General features: G+C 39.0%; 2 protein-coding genes across 3 annotated transcripts in view; one reads left to right on the plus strand and one right to left on the minus strand.

The window, feature by feature from the left end:
• Positions 1–12,767, plus strand: LOC146451590 (proton-coupled amino acid transporter 1-like). 2 transcript variants are annotated; one of them, XM_085099054.1, is made up of 10 exons: positions 1–137; positions 4,449–4,654; positions 5,116–5,206; positions 5,986–6,074; positions 6,948–7,031; positions 7,632–7,716; positions 8,192–8,452; positions 8,815–8,981; positions 10,195–10,364; positions 10,848–12,767. In XM_085099054.1, exons 1-10 carry the CDS (start codon positions 108–110, stop codon positions 11,102–11,104), a joined length of 1,440 nt encoding a protein of 479 aa, XP_084955180.1. In that variant the 5' UTR covers positions 1–107; the 3' UTR covers positions 11,105–12,767. The 2 variants fall into 2 exon arrangements, with proteins under 2 accessions (XP_084955180.1, XP_084955181.1); XM_085099055.1 differs by lacking the exon at positions 1–137 and adding an exon at positions 3,583–3,677.
• Positions 12,115–18,324, minus strand: part of LOC146451591 (coiled-coil domain-containing protein 22 homolog) — a 16,810-nt gene continuing 10,600 nt past the window's right edge. The window contains exons 11-18 of the mRNA XM_085099038.1: positions 16,925–17,044; positions 16,420–16,536; positions 15,950–16,051; positions 14,778–14,885; positions 14,411–14,506; positions 14,222–14,281; positions 12,950–13,024; positions 12,115–12,307 (exon numbers count right to left, since the gene is read on the minus strand). Of these exons, the coding sequence (XP_084955164.1) occupies positions 12,188–12,307; positions 12,950–13,024; positions 14,222–14,281; positions 14,411–14,506; positions 14,778–14,885; positions 15,950–16,051; positions 16,420–16,536; positions 16,925–17,044 (798 nt within the window). The 3' untranslated portion in view covers positions 12,115–12,187. The remainder of the gene's footprint in view (positions 12,308–12,949; positions 13,025–14,221; positions 14,282–14,410; positions 14,507–14,777; positions 14,886–15,949; positions 16,052–16,419; positions 16,537–16,924; positions 17,045–18,324) is intronic.

Here is an 18,324-nt window from a genome sequence, read left to right on the forward strand (position 1 = left end):
TTCACTTCGACTGCTTTCCATCGTCACGTGTTCCAAATATTCTGAAGGAGAATCTACAAAAAAGCTAAGACGACAACAGCTTTAGAAAAGACTTTTAAGCGCAACCGATGGACGAGGAAAAATTGCCACTGGTTCAGGTAATTTTTGCGTAATGTGGTCTAATGTTTAAGACAAGTATTCCTTTTTTATAGGGATCTCATGCTCTCAGTTATTGAAATCAAATCAATAAGTTTTATTTCGATTTACTTTAGTACAATGTTATTAGACTGATTCGCCCAAGTATGGAAAATCAATTTTTATATTAATAAATCCCAAAGGATTTTATTTCTACCTTGGCTACGATTCATTTTGCCCTCGTACTAGCTGTTTTAATGCGTAGTCCAGGAATGAAACACCCAAGATCTGAGCGATTTTGTTGATATCAAATATTCTCCGGGTAACAATGGATTTGACAGAAACGTTCAAATTGGATATTGAATTAGCAAAAGTATCAAGTAAATTTTATTTCGAAAAATTAAGACTCCGAAATTCATACGAAAATTTCAACATTTTTCAAACAACAGTAGCTGTATCTTGCATGAAATCTTAGCCTATGGGTTTTAGTAAACATCTTTGAGGTTCTTTTTTAAAATCGTGCACCTGCCATTGCCGGGGAGAATTTCCTCTTAATTAATTACGATAAATTCTGCATCGCTTTGCAAAATATGCTGTAAAAATGCCAGGAAAGTTGTCACTTGATTAAAGAAAAGCGGATTCGGGCAGGTTTATTTTATTTGTTTTCCATTTCTCTCTTTTATTTTTTTTATTATTTTTTTCATATAATTCCTTATTACGCTTCTAAACAACAACGACTTGTACGAAGCCTGTCAGATGTATCTCAGCTGTCTTGCATGCGGCGTACCCGGTGGGGGGGGGGGGGGTACTCACATGTTTTGGGTTATATAGGTACGTGCTGCAGAATAGGGTATGGTTTTTGAGGTTCTCGGTCCTTACATAGAGTATTTGTTTTTTACCCTTTTGTTACGGTATTCCTGGTGTGGTCCTTAGATAGGGTAGCTAAATTGCATTATCTAATAATGGAGTTTGAAAACGCCCGCCTAATAGGGTGTCATTTTCGGGGTTTGGGCCTTAAAAAGGGTATCAGTTTTCGCCTTCGCAATCCTTAAATAGGGTTAGGTTTCAAGAAACGTCGGGGCACACCCCTATACAAAATTCGCGGGAGTACCCCCCCCCCCCCCGGAGGACCGCGTAGCTCATTTGTTTACTGTTAGAAAATAGCAGGAAATGCAATAATGACAATCTTTAATTTACAGAAGTCTTCTTAAAGGTACAAATAGAAAGGACATAAATTATCTTGGCAAACAACAAAACCGTATACAAAACTAGATCATAAATTCAAGACAAAAACTATAACACATTTTTCGATAGAGACGAATTCAAACAGCTAACAGATTAGCTGGAGAGTTACACTGTGCTGTTTGCTGACCCCTCTTTGCTGTTTTTAATTTTAAGCTAGAAGCAAACAAAACGAATGAATATGGTGCTCCGGTTAAATTTCAGACTAAAGTGTTCTGTTTCAAGAACTCCTATCAAAGACAGTTTATCGGCCATTTCCACGCTGTGACAGAGAGACTGAAAGATACAAAACTTTAAAACTTAACTCCCTTTTGTAAAAGGACCTTTTTATAAGAATGTTGAGGCTGAAATTAATCCAGATTTTAACAAACTGCTAAGAACGTACCCAAGCTGAGACTAAGAGATAAAAAGCATTTTTTTTTCGTTCTGCACCCTTTTCTGCTGCCTCATCAAGAATGGTTTCGTTTGTAGCCAGTCTGCATCTCTCATCACAGATAAACGTATCTATTAAAAACTGGATCATTGGAAAATGCAATTCCAGTGTTTTGATTGGCTTAGCGGCCATGGGATATCAGCCATTATACCACGCCTGAGAAATAGCGACCATTAAATCGTCTTCTTGTCTTCCTTGTCAAATGAAATCAGCAAGATCTAGCAATGTTTATTTGTCGTTTTTAAGAAAACAATTATTCCACTCGCGCTTGTTGGATATGGGATGACTATAGCGCGCCTCGTTGGCCATTCTCGCGGAGATCCAGAGACAGGAGGAAGTCAAAACTGGTAGGTTTACAAGAAAGAACGTTCGTTCTTGTAAACCTACCCATTTTGACTTCCTCTTGACTCAACTATCTGCCACTGGGTCTCCGAGAATATGTTATGCTATCTATCTTCTCATATCCAACGCAATTATTCTGCGAGCGCGCGTTGGATATGAGATGGTAGCCAACGAGGCGCGTAGTGGAATAATTATTTTATTAAAAACAATCAAGAGTTATTGCAAGATCTAGCCGATTTCGCTGTCAAGAAAAACCAGAAACAATTTTATGATCTCTATTTGAATCTCAGGCATGGTATAATGGCTCATATACCATGGCCCCTAAGCCAATCAAATCCTTGGAATTGCATTATACAGTGAACAAGTATTTGATAATTTTAATTATTGCAAGCCCTTATACCTTTTGTTTTTTATGTATTTCTATTATGCAGTTTATGTTTGCATGTGAATAAATAAGTTTACAGAAAAATCTCCTTCAGCTTCGCTGACCGCTTTTTCAATCGGCTACCACGCCCAGGGGGGATACTCGGGTATAAACGTGACGGATAGGGGGGGGGGGGGGGGTCCAACGTAGTTTTTTGGATCTAAAATTTTCAACCTCTGTATTTTTTTGGAGTCGAAGATTTAACCGTGTATTTTTTTGGGTCTAAAAAATCTGCGCGTATTATTATGGGTTCGAATTTTCGCCAGGCTAATAGTTCTTACGCAATTCAAGCCAAAGTTCCCGCAAGATCCAAAAGCATGATTCGAATAATCTCCAGTCTTGTATTTTTTTGGGTGCACAATATAAGGTCCATGTATTTTTTTGGGTTCAAAATGTTGGGCTCCTTCGGACCCCCCCGTCGCGTTTATACCCGAGTACCCCACCTGGGCTACCACGTGCATTTGGCAGACAACTCGACTAGCGTCGGTTGTTCTACCTTTTGCTGTGCTACACGGTACTGACGAGAGCCAACCAGCTCGAAACAGCTGTCCACAGTTATCGCATTCTGTTGATTCTCGGTTTGGTTTCTATCATGTCGCTGTCGTCTTAAGTTTTCTACGCAGTCCGATCAGCCTTGCAGAAATTTGAGTCACTTTTTCAAAGCCCAATCAAATAAACTCAGTCACTTTCTTATCCGACAACTCCGTCAATCCGTGTAATTTTCTTTGTAAATTCATTACTACGTTAACACCACCATTAGAAACCTTGAAAGTGGCTAAACTTAACGACAAAAGCAAACACGAATTGACAAGAAAAGGCCAAAGCTTAGTATATATATTTAATCTGGATTTGGTAAGCCGCATTAAAGTTATTTCGCCTTCCATTTCATAGTTCTTCAAACTCTTTAACCAAAAACGTTACAAATTAATCTACATGTAATTGTCATGTCCAACAGCGTGTAATTTATACACGTGCTGAAAGCGCCAAGACGTACCGCCGAATAAATTACCAACAATTAAAAATACGCGTATTTCACTAATGACCTAATCCGGTCACATATATATGGTCTACTTCAAGCTCAAGTAATAGAGTAAGATGATAAAGTGGAATCATTGTCATAAGGTATCTTTACATAACGACGCTGACTGCTGGCCCACTGACAGTCGAGCCAGATCAAACGTACCCTCCTTAATTCTTTTATAAGTGTAATGAACCAATTATTTGAAAATTGAACAGGCGGTTAGACGTCTCAACAATCTTGAAGAATGCATTCATTCATTCATCTTTAAACTGCGCTGATCAATGTTCAAATCAAAATTCGATTTTGCCTTTAGTGTTTATGCCAACAACCTAAACAGCGTCATCAAATTCCAAAACGAAAAAGGTCTGCTCAAGTCACTTGCTGGTTTTCTAGCTGGATATTTGCCGCCATTTGAAAGCATGCTACATTTTGTATATATTAAGGAGCATCCATTGTTCATATGGTCCAATATTAGTTGAATTTTGATTTGAGTAAATGAATGAACGAAAGAACGAACGAACAACTAAAAAGTTCAATAATCAATTCATTACTAGAATCTAGGGGTGGTACGCCTAACCTGGCTCGACTATAAGAGGAGAAAGATGCAACAATTTGACAACTTCATGAGGCAATTAAAAAGCTAAAAGAGTTCCAAGTCATCCCTCAGTTGATTCACTTAGGCCTGATATTCACTGGGAACGACTGACAACACTTAAGGAAGCACAGGAGTCCATACAAGTTTTTGAAACGCAAGCAAAAAGATCAAAGCATTTTGGCCACTGCGTTACTCATTGGACCGCTCGCTCGCCAGTCGCTAAAGACAACCAGGTCTTAGCTGAATAATCAATTGGCACTTGATTTTAATATTTCAGCATCAAGCCACACATGACGAACCATCTAACTTCCAGGAGGCTGAAGAAAAAAGGCAGCAGGCCACACTAAGCGAGGAAACAGATGAAAGCGTCCGTCTTGTAGGCGAGGAGGATGAAGGGAAATCTTATAAGTCTACGACTGACGGCAGCGTCACCCAAGATGATTCTACCGCGGACAAAAGACAACATCTTGAGAATACAACAACGTAAGTTTTTGTCTTAAGGTCAATAAAATCGGAAATTGGAAATAAATAACATAAACAAGTTTGATTTTTGACAAAAAAAAATACTCTTTATTTTTTGTGGGGTTTTTCAACGCTTAAAAAAAGAAAAACACGAAGCACAAATCTCCCTTATAAAAGAAATCAGCATCATTACGATAGGAAATTGTTCATGATATGTAGAGGGGTATAAATATAGACCATTTGATCACGACAAAATCTAAGCTAACTAAAACTGAACTTTAAACTGGAAATTTGAATGAAGATTTTTATGGACTGTAAGCTAATAAAGTCCCAGAAAACTCTAGAATGTCTGTTCCTCTCCCCCTCCCCCCAAAAAAGGAAGTGAATTCTCATTGGAGCAAAACTAATTCTGAAGATGCGACACATTGTAGTATCTCATATTTCTATTGATTTCCGTCATTAACTGATGTTTCCATATATAGTAATATGCAGACCCTGATGCATTTATGGAGAGGAAACGTCGGGACAGGAATGCTGGGATTGCCGGAGGCCATTATGCATGCTGGGATTGTGGTAAGCCACTTGTCTAATGTAGGGTACAGTAAACGCCCACATTTAAGAACCTACTTTTATCAAGGCCAGCTTGAATAAAGTCTTCATGTATTTATTGTAAGGTTCTTATAAAACAGGGCTGGGTTGTTCGAAAGCCAATTTAAGCTAATCTACGATTAAAAGCTAATCGAGGTTTTCATCTCGCTTTTTAAAAGTGGTTTTAAAGCCTAACTGCAAGCTAAAGGTAAAGAAAACTCTAAGTCAAAATTGAGGGGCAAAAATCTTTTTGAAGAATCTTTATTGACAAGAGAGCATCCTCTCTTGTTATTGACTAGTAATTAAACTTGAATCAAAGTTCACGTTAACCCCAGCATTAGCTTAATCGGCCTTTGAACAACTGGGCCCAGGTGTCTAAAATGACAAATTTCAGCTTGGAGGTTCTTAATCCACTTGTTCTTTTATGCGGGTGTTTACTGTATTTCAAGTTCGACCTGGTGCAGAGAATAAGGAAAATTTTTCGAGGGAACACAAGACACAGTAAAAAAACTGTACTTCTTTTACCAGAAAGCAGTTAATTACGACCAATCCCATTTCTTGTTGGGTGAGTGAGGAAGGTTCCTCCATAAAGGTATACATATTCCGCAAATCTACACGTTTGTCCATTACTGTGAGAGTAAAAGTTTAACCGAAGAGAAAGTAGCCAAAAGTATCAGTAACTTAAGTGAGTGATATTCAAAGATTATTAGGATCCTTAAGTATCAAAGCAGTTTGTTAGAGCCCTGTCATCAACATCCTTACAGGTGGGTCCCCTGGGACTTTTGCTGGTTGCCTTGGTTACAGTGCACTGCATGCATCTCTTGGTTTACTGCAGCAATGTCCTCTGTCGAAGGTAAGCTAGCTCTCTTTCCTGTTCTTTGTGGTATCATTTTAACCTCGGTTATTCAGCTATCTTTTCCCGATGACAGTCTAGTTACATGTTAATAGACCATAACAATGTTGCCTCAACCTTTAACTGGAGTTTATTAGGAAAAAATCAGCGGTTTTCGATTGAGTGTCGTAAAACCAAAAAACCAAATTAATTATTCTAGCCAATCACAACGGCTGTAAACAACGCCAAGAATCATTCATAACTTAAAGCAAATACATGTAACTGGCGTCAAGCGAGGAAAAAAGGAAGCGACAAGTACCGATTAGTTAAATTTGGTTTGGTTTGTCATTGGTTTAGAAAAAGGCGCGAGCTTTTTAAACATACATACATACATACATTCACTTTATTTATACACGGTGTCGAACTTTTTACAGTTATAGCGTTCTTACACGTGAACAGCTAATTTCCGCGTTGAAAAACTAAGAGATAAAACCTAAGGATGATATAAAGCATCAACAATAAGAATACATGTCTTCGGAAATGCAAAATTCATAATTCAAAATAAAAAAATAATAAATGAATAACTGAAACAGTCAGAGAGCCGTAGCAAAGGAATTTGAAAATTATCTTTAATGAACTTTCATTGCCAACTACGTTCAAATTCTACCCAGAATCCCATCATGGCAATACAAATAAGGTATATTAAAGAGCCACACTCTTTGACACGAAAAATAGTATACAGAATGAGATATAGCCAAAAGATCAGGATAATTTTCTGCTGAAATAGCTTGCATTGCGAACTGGATAGTCCTTCTGTGATGTTCAGTTCATCCATGCTTCTAAATAAATGGGTAATATTTTCCCTCTTTTTTGTCTTTGTCTTTTGTTTTGAAGAACTGGACAAGTAGCTCTAGGTTACGGAGAAGTTGCAGAGGAGTGTATCAGGCGATATTACCCAAAGAAAGCTTATATTGGAAGGTGCGGCGACAAGATTACCCCATAAATAAACTAAATGAATATATAAATAACTTTGTTTAAGTGTCAAAGTATTTAGCACAGAGCACTACCTGGGGACACTCCCCTGATTGAATAGGAATTTGGAAATGTTGGTTTTTGAGGAGAAAGGAAAACCGGAGTACCCAGAGAAAAACCTCTCGAAGAAAAGACAAGAACCAACAACAAACTCAACCCACATATGACACCAAGTCCAGGAATCGAACCCGAGCCACACTGGCGGGAGGCGAGTGCTCTCACCACTGCGCCATCACTGCTCTCCATAACTTTTTATTACCCTTTATTTCTATTTTACGACCACTCGTAAACCATGTAGTTTTTTGTCCAGTGACGTCCGGGCTGCGGCAACAAAACAAAGAGAAGTGTTGCCTTGTGCCTTGCGCCTTCCCAGCATGTCTTCTCAGATTTACAGTAACAAGGTTGAAAAAACTGTTTTTCTCGAACGCGCAAGCTACGACAACTCTCGATTTCTATGACAGTTACCTCATCGATTTTGAAGTTACGTGAGCTCCAAAATGAGTTCCAAAGTCGTAAGAATTTTAATGGTGTCCTTCTCATCTCCAGAATTATTGTCAACGTCTTCCTGTGTATGTCGCAGCTTGGTTTCTGCTGCGTGTATTTTGTGTTTATTGCCAACAATCTTCAGCAGGTAGGACCGCATTCTGTTTAATTTTTTTCTCGTTATTCACCTTTAAAAGAGGCGCCCAATTGTTTATTTTGGTGGACCAGTTGTTCGGGAAGACGTACACGTCTCAGCAATTCGGTTCAGATTGTGAAGAAAAACTAGCGTTTTCTTTCGCAACAGGTCAACTCAAACTTTGGCAACGGTGAAATACTAATCCCTGTTGTTAGCAGAGGGGCGAATACGTTGTTAAAAGTGCGGAAAAAAATGCCAGCTATAACTTGAAATCTTTTAGCTCCAGTTGCATGTTTTACGGCAATTGATCACGTGACCGATTGTTGAAAATGGCCTTTTGATGAAACGTGACAAAAACAAACACTTGTCCGTAAGCTTCTCTGTCAGTGTGAGTAATAACAGTACAGTCCAGACATCTCAAGGAGAATTTCTTTTGTCTTCACTTCCCCACTCCACAAAAATTTAATGCCATGATCTTTTTTCTTAGGTATCAAACGCTCTTGACATCAAAACGTGGATGGCGATTCTACTTCTTCCCATAACCCTCCTGTCTTTTATCCGGGACCTTCGGACCTTGGTCCCACTCTCCATCGCCGCTAACATCTGCTGTGGTATCTCACTAGTCATCATTTTCCAGTATCTTGTAAGAAACATCCATCACACCGAAAACCTGCCCGCGTTCGCTGGATGGTCAAACTTTCCTGTCTTCTTTGGCATCGCGTTGTATGCTTTTGAAGGCATCGGAGTGGTATGTATGACGTCACTACCCGGACAAACTAGTATTACCAATTTACTATAGAGCCAAAGCTTGTGAATTGAAAACGAGGCGAGAATGCATGTGATATGGTTGTGAAACGAAAGGGACAGATTGACCTTGTCAATTTTATAGGACTGTTTAATACTGGTGCTTACTGAAAATAGATTTTTTTTTTAGTCCAAACTACTGAAAAAATCTTCCGTTATTAAATGTTAACCAACTTGTAATTTGCAAAAATTTTCAGAAGTTTTCAAAATTTCCCTCAGTCTAAAACTGTACTCAATTTCAAATCACCCGCAAAAGCAACAGTTTGTAAATATAATTACGTCATATTGTGTTTTTATTATTTAAAGGTTCTGCCTATTGAAAACAAGATGGCCACTCCGCAGGACTATCGCTGGGTCATTAACGTTGGTATGGGAGCCGTCACAGTGCTGTTCGCTCTGCTTGGAATTCTGGGATACCTGTTTTGTCAGGATGAGTGTAAAGGCAGTATAACACTGAATCTGCCTGATGAAGGGTGTGTATACCGAGGTCCGCGAGCCTAATAATGCAAGTTGGGAAAAACAATGGATTTTGCTCATTTACGTTAGGTTCGACACACCAGATGATACTCCTGGGTCTCTCCTAAAAAATGCGTCCTAACGAATGGCAGAACAACGTATTCAATCAATCAATCAATCAATCAATCAATCAATCAATCAATCAATCAATCAATCAATCAATCATTTTATTTCAATAATTTAAAATTTAACAAATTCGAAAAATGTACAAACCGCATATAGCAAAGCTAACCGAGGCGGGTTGTATAACTTAAACTAAATTAAGCAAAACAGGTTATTAGTAAAACCAAGTAAAATAAATAGAATAAATAGTTATCCACATGCGTTCACAGATAGTTAGCGACCTGGCCTTTGATTGGAAGCGAGGCTTGAGTTGATCCTTTTTATACAAACCTCAGTGCTTTTTGATATGAAAATCGTCTCGGTCTTAGTTGGCATTTATATTTGCAAAGCACTGAGGTTTGTATTAAAACAAAGTGAACTCCAGCCATGTCAATAAGCACACAACTGTAAAATGGCCTGTTCATGGTGTACTGATTCCGGCGGAATATCAGTTAAAAAAGAACGCAATTCTGTCTCTTTTCAAGTAAACCAAAACCTTCTACAAAACAACGTAGTTCTGCCTATTTCAAGCAAACAGTATTTCGTACGTTCTGTTGTTCATTCTGGTATCGGGAGCGAAATGAACAGAAGTGTTTAACGTTCTTCATGAAAATTCGTAAATGGGGCAAAAGAACGGCATCATCAGCAAACGTGTATTCCATATATTCTGTTGATTGCCATACTGGAATGAGATTGGCCAGAATGGTCGGCACAAGAGTGCAACCTAAGTCGACGAGGGACTGTGAGCGAAGGATATGTGTACCTGTTCGAATACCTGCTTCCTTTTCTGAACAAACTCGCCCCTTGGCCACCTCCGCTCTCAAGATGGCGGCTGGACGACTGAAGTGCCACTGGCTTTAAAACAGAAACGAACAGGCCTTGAGAAGGAATGATGACTTGAGTACTTGGGTCACCCGCCTAATCGGGCTACCCTGAGCGGGGCAACTTTTCATACATTTCTTTACAAAACACACTGAAATGTTAACATGCTAGACCGGGTCACCAGCCGTCCACCCAAACTAGCCCTTATTCTGTTTAAACGTGTTGGTGTTGTTGTTTTTTCCGCAGAATTTATTCTGGAGTGAAGCTGTTGTTCTCCGTGTGCATCTTCCTGACTTATTTCCTTCAGTTTTACGTTCCCATGTTGATAATACAGCCACCAATCCTGAAACGCGTACCAGAGGAATATCACTACTTGGCGGACTACGGCATCAGGGCGGCAACTGTTGTTTTCACCTGTAAGCAACACACAGTAGGATATCTGACTTCATGATGTACAAAGTAGTTTGTGATCATTCAAATAAAAGCTGCCGAGCAGTACCTTCCTGTGACACTGCTGCAAAGGCGGTTATGACTTCCGAGTCTGTTGATAAAATCCCGTGAAATATGACTACTAAAGGCCCGTTTAAACGATTTACACATTTGACCAACATTCGTTCAACTAAAGTTGAACGGATGTTGGAAAAGGCTGGTTGAATGGAGTGTTCAAACGGTTTCAACGCCATTCAGCATTTTCAAAAACAGAGGTAATGTTTAAGAGATGATGAATGAAAGTTTAAACCGATTGAAATTTGATTCAACACGCTTTCAACATTTTTTTTACGACCTGTTCAAACAACCCAGACATTTGGTTCAACAAAGTGTTGAACGCATGTTGAAGCAAAGCTACTGAGCGGTGTTTTCCTGGTCTAATGATTATCTTGTCTCTGGTTTCTTCACAGGCATCATGGCAGTCAGTATACCTCAACTGGATAATTTCATCTCACTGGTCGGCTCCGTCAGCTGCACGGCTCTCGCCATCATCTTCCCTATTTTTATTCATATCCTCACACTAACAACAGAGGGGGATGGGCGTGTCCCTGTAGGCACGTTCTTTAAGGACGCCTCCATAATGCTCATGGGTGTACTTATGTTTATGTTTGGCACCTACACTTCGGTGGCGCGTATTATCGAACGATACGAGCATGGAGAAAATTAATTATTGCGTCGATATTTGGATTAAGTGAACGATGGTTACAAACATTAAAAAAGAGAATCAATAATATGTCGGACGTGAGGTGCAATGGATATCGAGAGTAATCGAAAAATGCTTGCTCAATACGAACATTCGAAGAAAGTTCGATTGATCTACGGACAAACTTCGGGGACTCTCGGATAATTATGGAACTTGCGCTGTATGGGTATTTTTGTTTTTGTTTCAACTAAAAGGTGGGATGGAAATTTCAGTAAGTAATTGTTACGTGAAATGAAGAAATTTGCAGCAGTGGAGAATTACTTAATCAACTTATTTTCTTGAAATGTCATATCACTGAACGCGATAATTCAAGGATGCCAAGGACAAACGAAAACAAACTGCATTGACGAGACTGGCACTGTAGGTGAAGTAGTGTTATGAACGTGGAACAAGGAGGTCGTGGGCAAAAACAAAATGACTAAATGGAAAGACCGTTTGTTTAGTCCATTCAGAATTACACATTACATTGGATATGAAAACCGGTTAAGGACGGTGCCTACTTTTGTTACTGCACATAAGTTCTGCGCATCTCAGATACTCGGGTTTCCAATGGGTGGTGCCTACTAACGCAGGGATATTTTTGCGCAGTTTAAAACAATGCGGAGAAAGCAGAACTTAGCAAGTGCTCTTGGTATCCAAAAAGACAATTTGGGGGTAACCATGCATTTTTCAGAGATAATAAAGTTTCAAAATGAAAAAAAAAAAAAAACGCCATACATTGCTTTGTATTTTACTATTTTTTTTTTAAATTATTGTTGCTTAATTATCTCTGAAAAATGCGTGGTTACCCCCAATATTCTTTTTGGATTCCAATAGCCCTTGCTAAAATCTGCTTTTCCCACATAGTCATAAACCGCGCAAAAATACTTCTGGATTAGTAGGCACCGTCCTTAAACGGATGAACTGACAAATGGAAACGTCACGTTGGATTCCACGAATGTTGCAAGGACAACAACCATTCCAGAACTAAAACCTAAGGGTGAATCAATTTATTTTCGAATTATTTTTTTAAGAATCTATTTGTATAAAAATAATATTTCAGTTTCCTTATTTAGTCGCCGCTTTTAGCTTCTTCGCGAGTACGTTGTTTTCTTCTTTCATTTGTTTGAAGTCCGCTGAGATTCGCTCCAAGTTTGTCGCTGTGTTCTTTTGACTTTCCATCTCAATCTGAAAAACAAAACATGGCAATCGTTGAGTAACGCAATCGATCCTGTGGCGATCTCTTGCAACTGGATACTAACGAAAGGAGTGTTTGCAAGTGTGTTCCATCGAGTTGTACAAAATACGAGTATATGGGAAACGAGAAGCTAGGTGGAAAAGCGAGCCGTTGAAAGTTTTTTCAGCATCCTACGAAAGTTTAGTAACACATTATTCTATAAAAACAACCTGCTTCTCTCCCTTTTCGCTGAGGGAATTAGAGCGAGCGAACTCGGATGGGCTGCTTATCAGGCTACCAAAAACACGGACAAAATCTTTTCAAATAACTCACGAGAACTTTACCGTGTCTCCATAGTTACAGAGCAAAACACGCGCACGCTCAGTAAAGATTACTTTATAAACAATTTGTGTAATTAGTTACATCTTCTCCGCTAAGTGGAATGTTAAATTAAAACAAAGTTTTATCACTGCGTATCATCGTGTACTTGTTTCAAAATTAAGTTCCACTGAGAAAGGAAGGGATCTATCTCACAGCATGTTCCATTTAAACCCTTTCGTTGATAAATTTTATCCGGCCTTCTTGATACGCTTGCAAGTTTTACCAACGACATTATATTTAGATATCTTTTATGCCCCAGAGATATGTCCTACCTGATCTTCCAGATCTCTTATTTCTCTCAGGATCATTCCCGTCTCCTCCACTGAACTGATCAGCTCTTTACAGTTCTAAAACATGACATGGTTTACGACAAATAAGTTTAAGCACTGTTTCAATAATAACATCAATGACAGAAGCGATTTTTCGCGAAGAACGAAGAGCTCTCGGGTGTGTACATAAAAACCTCGTAACAAACTCGACTAGCACGATAAAATCGATAGCTAATTACAAAAAATCGATCTAAATCGATAATCACAAGAAGGCGACCAATCGCTTTTATCGATTTCCGATATTATTCAATTGATTAGTATCGATTGCGATTTTAACCGAGTATCAAAACTATCGATAAAGCCTGCCGCACACTTGAGGAAAGAGCTGAGCAAACTGCCTCGCGAGGCCAAGCAAGGCAATCAGCTCAGCTGTTTCCTCAAGTGTGCGGTTGAGTTTTCGTGAGAATTTCGCCTCGCGAGGCGAAATCTCAAATATCAAACATGATAGATATTTTCCTCACGGCCTCGCGAGAAAAACTCACGAAAACGCAACCGCACACATGATGAAACAGCTGAGCTAATCGCCTCGCGAGGCAGTTTGCTCAGCTCTTTCCTCAAGTGCGCGGCAGGCTTAAGATACGCCCGATTTAAATTTGTACAATACAAACTAGATGAATGACAGCAGCTGTATACATGAATTACAAATTATGGTACGTTTGCACAAAACGCCAAGGAATGCCAACCAAAACTTGTTGAAAACGTTTGCCACAATTTCTGAGTTCTGTCCATATAATTGAGTGCCGTAAAACCAAAACCAAAGTAATTACTCTGGCCAATCACAACAGAAGTAAATAACACAACAAGCAAATCAGAATTCGAAGCAAATACATGTAACTGGCGCCAAGCGCGTGCGGTCAAAACACGATTGGTTTTGATTTGGATTCCCATTGGTTGAGAAACTGGCCCGAGTTTTGTTAACCAATCACAGAGCGAAGTAAAGCAAAACCAAAGCAAACGCGAATTACTTTCGACACTCAATTGGAAACCGGTCTATTCATCAAGTAATCCACCATTATCATATGGTCACTAACCTCGCCCGGAATGATAAATTCTTTAGAGTTTTGATCTCAAAAACAAGGTTAATGAGGCTATTTTGAATATGAACAAAAAAAAAAATTTAAGACCGCCATTTTTGCATAGGGTCTATAATCTAAGCATGCTTTTTTTTTCAAAACTTCTCTAAATAATCTGAGCTATGAGGAGATGACACTGTACCTCATGAAGACTCGCCAGGTATTTATAGGCTTTGCGACAGGACTCGTCTTTCTTTGCATCCTACAAAGTAAAAGGAAAGTTGCCTGAATCAGCTGTGAACCAATGTTCCTAGACGTACAAGTACGATTTCACGATTTCAGATCACATTCCAATTGAAACGCTTAACTTAAATCTGCAATGTATACCAACCCTAAAAATAAGCTCGTCTGTGACAGCAAACGTTCTGTCCAGTTTTCCCGATAACTGGTTGATTTCCTTCTGCACGTCTTTGGTGTCGATCAAAATCTGCAAGATCAGGAAAAGAAGCAAAAACACTTGGATACCTTGTCGAAAGTACTATGGAAAGTTATCTTAGAAAGTAGTGCGGACCGCAACACTGGACCGCAACAGTCCACCAGCGTGCCCTCTATGTAAGTTGACCTAAGTTGCTGCACAGTCTGATACTAACAAAGGTGAAAGGTAGAAATTTAGAAGGCCCTCCAAAATCAAATTACGGCGTGAAATTTCCTTAACAATCACAGCTCCATCACAGGTCATCAAAAGAAAACGTCTGTACCTTGTTGATTTCTTCCTTCTGTTTCTTGATATTTCCTACAATTTCCAGCATTCGCCGAGTGTAAGCTGACCGGTTCACGTCTTTCCTCATAGTTTCATATTCAACAACCTGAAAAACAAAAAAGAGAAGGGAATGAAACAGGCTTAATATTCAAGCAATACTGAGTGAGCAATAGTTAACAATTATCCTGCGAAATTGCGCGGAATATCACCTGATACTTAGAGGTAGGCCGAGTTGGCTAACATCAAGGGATATTCCGCAAGATAGAGCAGGACAATTGTTTTATTACTCAACACATTGACAACAAAGCACTGTTTTATTGCAGAAACGCTGGAGACTATCTTCATTTTGCCATTTTTCTCCCTGACACACGAAAATACGTATATCGCAGGATATCTGTTGACTACGGACGACGAATACTCAGTGCATGCACCCTGACCACATTTGGGCAGTGTTACAATGTGTTGAATAATAATTAACAATTATCCCATGAGCGCGCGTTGGATATGAGATGACGCATAGCCAACGAGGCGCATAGCGCCGAGTTGGCTATAATCATCTCACATTCAACAAGCGTAAGTGGAATAAACAACCAAGAAATAGTGCTAGATTTTGATGATTTCGCTTTGCAAGAAAAATCAGAAGACAATTTCTCAGGCATGGTATAATGGCTCATGTACCATGGCCGCTAAGCCAATCAAATGCCTCGAATTGCATTATACAATGATCCAGTTTTTAATAATGAGCAATATTCATCTCTTTTAACCAGTTAGTGGAGTTAGCGGACACTTAACTTACAGGCGTTTTCCCGCGCTAGGCAATGCGCTTGGCCCTTTTCAACGCTTGGCGCCAGACTCAACGGGTTTTTTCACGCGCTTGGCACTGGTAGTGCTTGCATGTTTTCCCGCGCTGCACTACCTCCAGCTTAAAAGGTTTTGTTTCCAGCGTTACTCTCGCGTTGAAAGGCCGTTAAAGGTTGCAAAAAAAATGTAACCTTTTATAAAGGTTGCATTTTTTTGTCGCTTCCATTTGATTGATTAATTGCGTTGTTGGACGTTATTGTTTGCGTTTGTTAATATCAAAAACGTTGTAATTGCTGAAATTTGATTTAAGAATTTTCACAGTATACCAGCTATACTACACATAGCTCTAGTTTGTTGACCAAACATTACCAGTTGTTTGTAAAGGTCTTCCTTTCCTCGGGCTTCTTCAGCAACTTCTTTCATTTTTTCTCGAAGGGACTTTATTTCCTCTAGTTGCTTTTGGGCCTCGGACTGAAAACAAACAACGACAACGTCAAAAAATGACCACGGTTTAACGCTCTGGACAGAAGCTATCGAGCAGTTTGAAGTCCTGTTCTTACAAGCTCACTAGAGACAGGAACTAATTTTTGCGTCACTCGGCAAATCGAGTATTCAAAAAAAGTCCATCCATGAATGCCAGAGAATGCGGCGTAACAACCGTTCTCGTAGATGGTGTTAGTTTGATTTCAGTTCTGGCTTGGCCGATTGTTTTAGTTCGCCCCAAAGTAATAATAATGTGGCACAATAAAGGCCATATTAAAAGTCAAGACAACCACACTAGGAAAACTGAAATAAACTGCTTGCTACAGTTCAGCTGGAATGCACTTATTTTAACTCACCACTCTGTTGGCATTGAGTTGCTTCAATTCTCTGTACTGATCAATTAATGGCGCTCTGTGTTTCTCCCACTGTTGAGCTAGGCTAACAAGTCGCTGAGCGCTAGCGTCAACCACACTCTGGAAAAAGAAATAAGAAAAAATGGAAAGTGAATAGAAAAAAATGATTATTGACACAAATGCGAACTGTTGAAGAAAGATTTATTGGGGACGAGGGGGGCGGGGGGGGGGGGGGGGGTGAGAGTGAGATCTTTGCCGTGATTTGGCAACGCCAGGAGTGTCAAAATTAGACCAAAAAAATTAAGAAAAATCAATTTTCGGCTCGAACAGGATTCGAACCCATTATCTTGTGATTCTGGCGTGGAGCTCTTACCAAAATAACTATCAAGCCAAATTCTCAACTGCTGCATTTACCAAAATTATTCCAAGAATTTTCCACTCTACCGCTTTAGAAAAGGAAAACATAACATTTTACTGCGACTTAGGCAAAACTTTTAGCGTTTCACACCTGTAGTTTAGCAATATTGTTCTCCGCATCAGGAAGCAGGTCAATTGTTCTCTTCTTCACTTTGTACATTTCCTCTTGATCAGCGTTCTTAGACTTCTGGCTGGAAATTTGCTCATTTGCCTGAGGTGAAAACATATGGTTAACAATTAAAACAAATTAAATACAAGAAAGATCCTCGCAGTTACTACGCAACTTAAGCAGTTGCGAAAAGAAAGCCTGAAAAAAATTCAGGCTTGAACGGGATTCGAACCCATGACCTCTGCGATGCCGGTGCAGTGCTTTACCAACTGAGCTATCAAGCCAACTGGGAGCTGGTCATATTTTGAGTTCGTAATATACTCGACGTGAAGAATGAATATACGAATGTAAATATATGAAACATATATTTTTAACTGCGGATGACAGAACTAAATTAAAACACAATAAATGGCCTTTGACGGAATAAAGATATAAAAGACAACAAAATTGCGTTTGACTCATTTAAAAAGAATGCACTATCCCTACAAGTTTCTTTGAAAGGTAGTTTCCTTTAAATTTAAGCTGAATTTGTTAGTTTTCTTAAATGACGAGCATTTCAACTGAAGGGGTCAACTCTCTGCCTTCAAAATGGAAATTATTGTAATCAAAGGGATTGAGCAAAATTAGTATTTAACTATAAAAATCTGCGATAAAATATTCCTTAAAACTAGTAGTAATCAGAAATTAGGGGAGCCTGTTCGACGACACATACGACTTGTTGACACAAATGCAAGCGTTACACGAGTCAAAGCCTTGGTAATTGCGTGACTCTGTCCCGCAAACAACAAAAGAATCTTCGAAGAGGAGGGGGGTGGGGGGGGGGGTGTTCAAGTAAATGTAACAGTTAAAAAATTTCAAACCTCCATAGCTACTGAATACAAAAAATAGATAATTAGGAAAAAGCGAGCGATACAAATGGATATCTGTTAAACAAAGAGTTTATTTATTTATTTATTTATTTTATTTATTTTTTTATTTATTTATTTATTTATTTATTTATTTATTTATTTATTTATTTATTTATTTATTTATTCACTACGACATACAATCATAGAAAGTTACAGTTTTGCATGGATGGAATCAGTTTCCGAATTCAAATTAAGATTGAGATCCTTTAAAAATAACATCTCATAGACTAGGCACTCAAATTTGCCTTTGCACTTTCCTGCCAATCGCCAATGTCTTGTGCTCGGCAATGCGTTGATGAAGATGTCAGGCTGCACATGTAGCCCATATAATCTGCATCACACAGAGATCACATAAGAATGAATATACAATGCACTGATGATTTACGATTGGAGGCTTGATTTCTCTGGGCTGAAGATCTCGCTCCGATTTTTTGCTGAAGAATCTTTACTACTCCCTCCCTTTGATTTTCTAAT

The sequence above is a fragment of the Pavona decussata genome, unplaced genomic scaffold (genome assembly GCF_977016875.1).
Source record: "Pavona decussata unplaced genomic scaffold, jaPavDecu1.1 SCAFFOLD_386, whole genome shotgun sequence".
In the NCBI taxonomy this organism is placed as follows: Eukaryota; Metazoa; Cnidaria; class Anthozoa; order Scleractinia; family Agariciidae; genus Pavona; species Pavona decussata.

Excerpts from the sequence above, each read along its gene's own strand:
- LOC146451590 (XM_085099054.1), top strand. The coding sequence starts at position 108 with ATGGACGAGGAAAAATTGCCACTGGTTCAG. Across the intron at positions 7,032-7,631 it reads AAGAAAGCTTATATTGGAAG|AATTATTGTCAACGTCTTCC; the intron begins GTGCGGCGACAA and ends TCTCATCTCCAG. Across the intron at positions 10,365-10,847 it reads GGCAACTGTTGTTTTCACCT|GCATCATGGCAGTCAGTATA; the intron begins GTAAGCAACACA and ends GTTTCTTCACAG.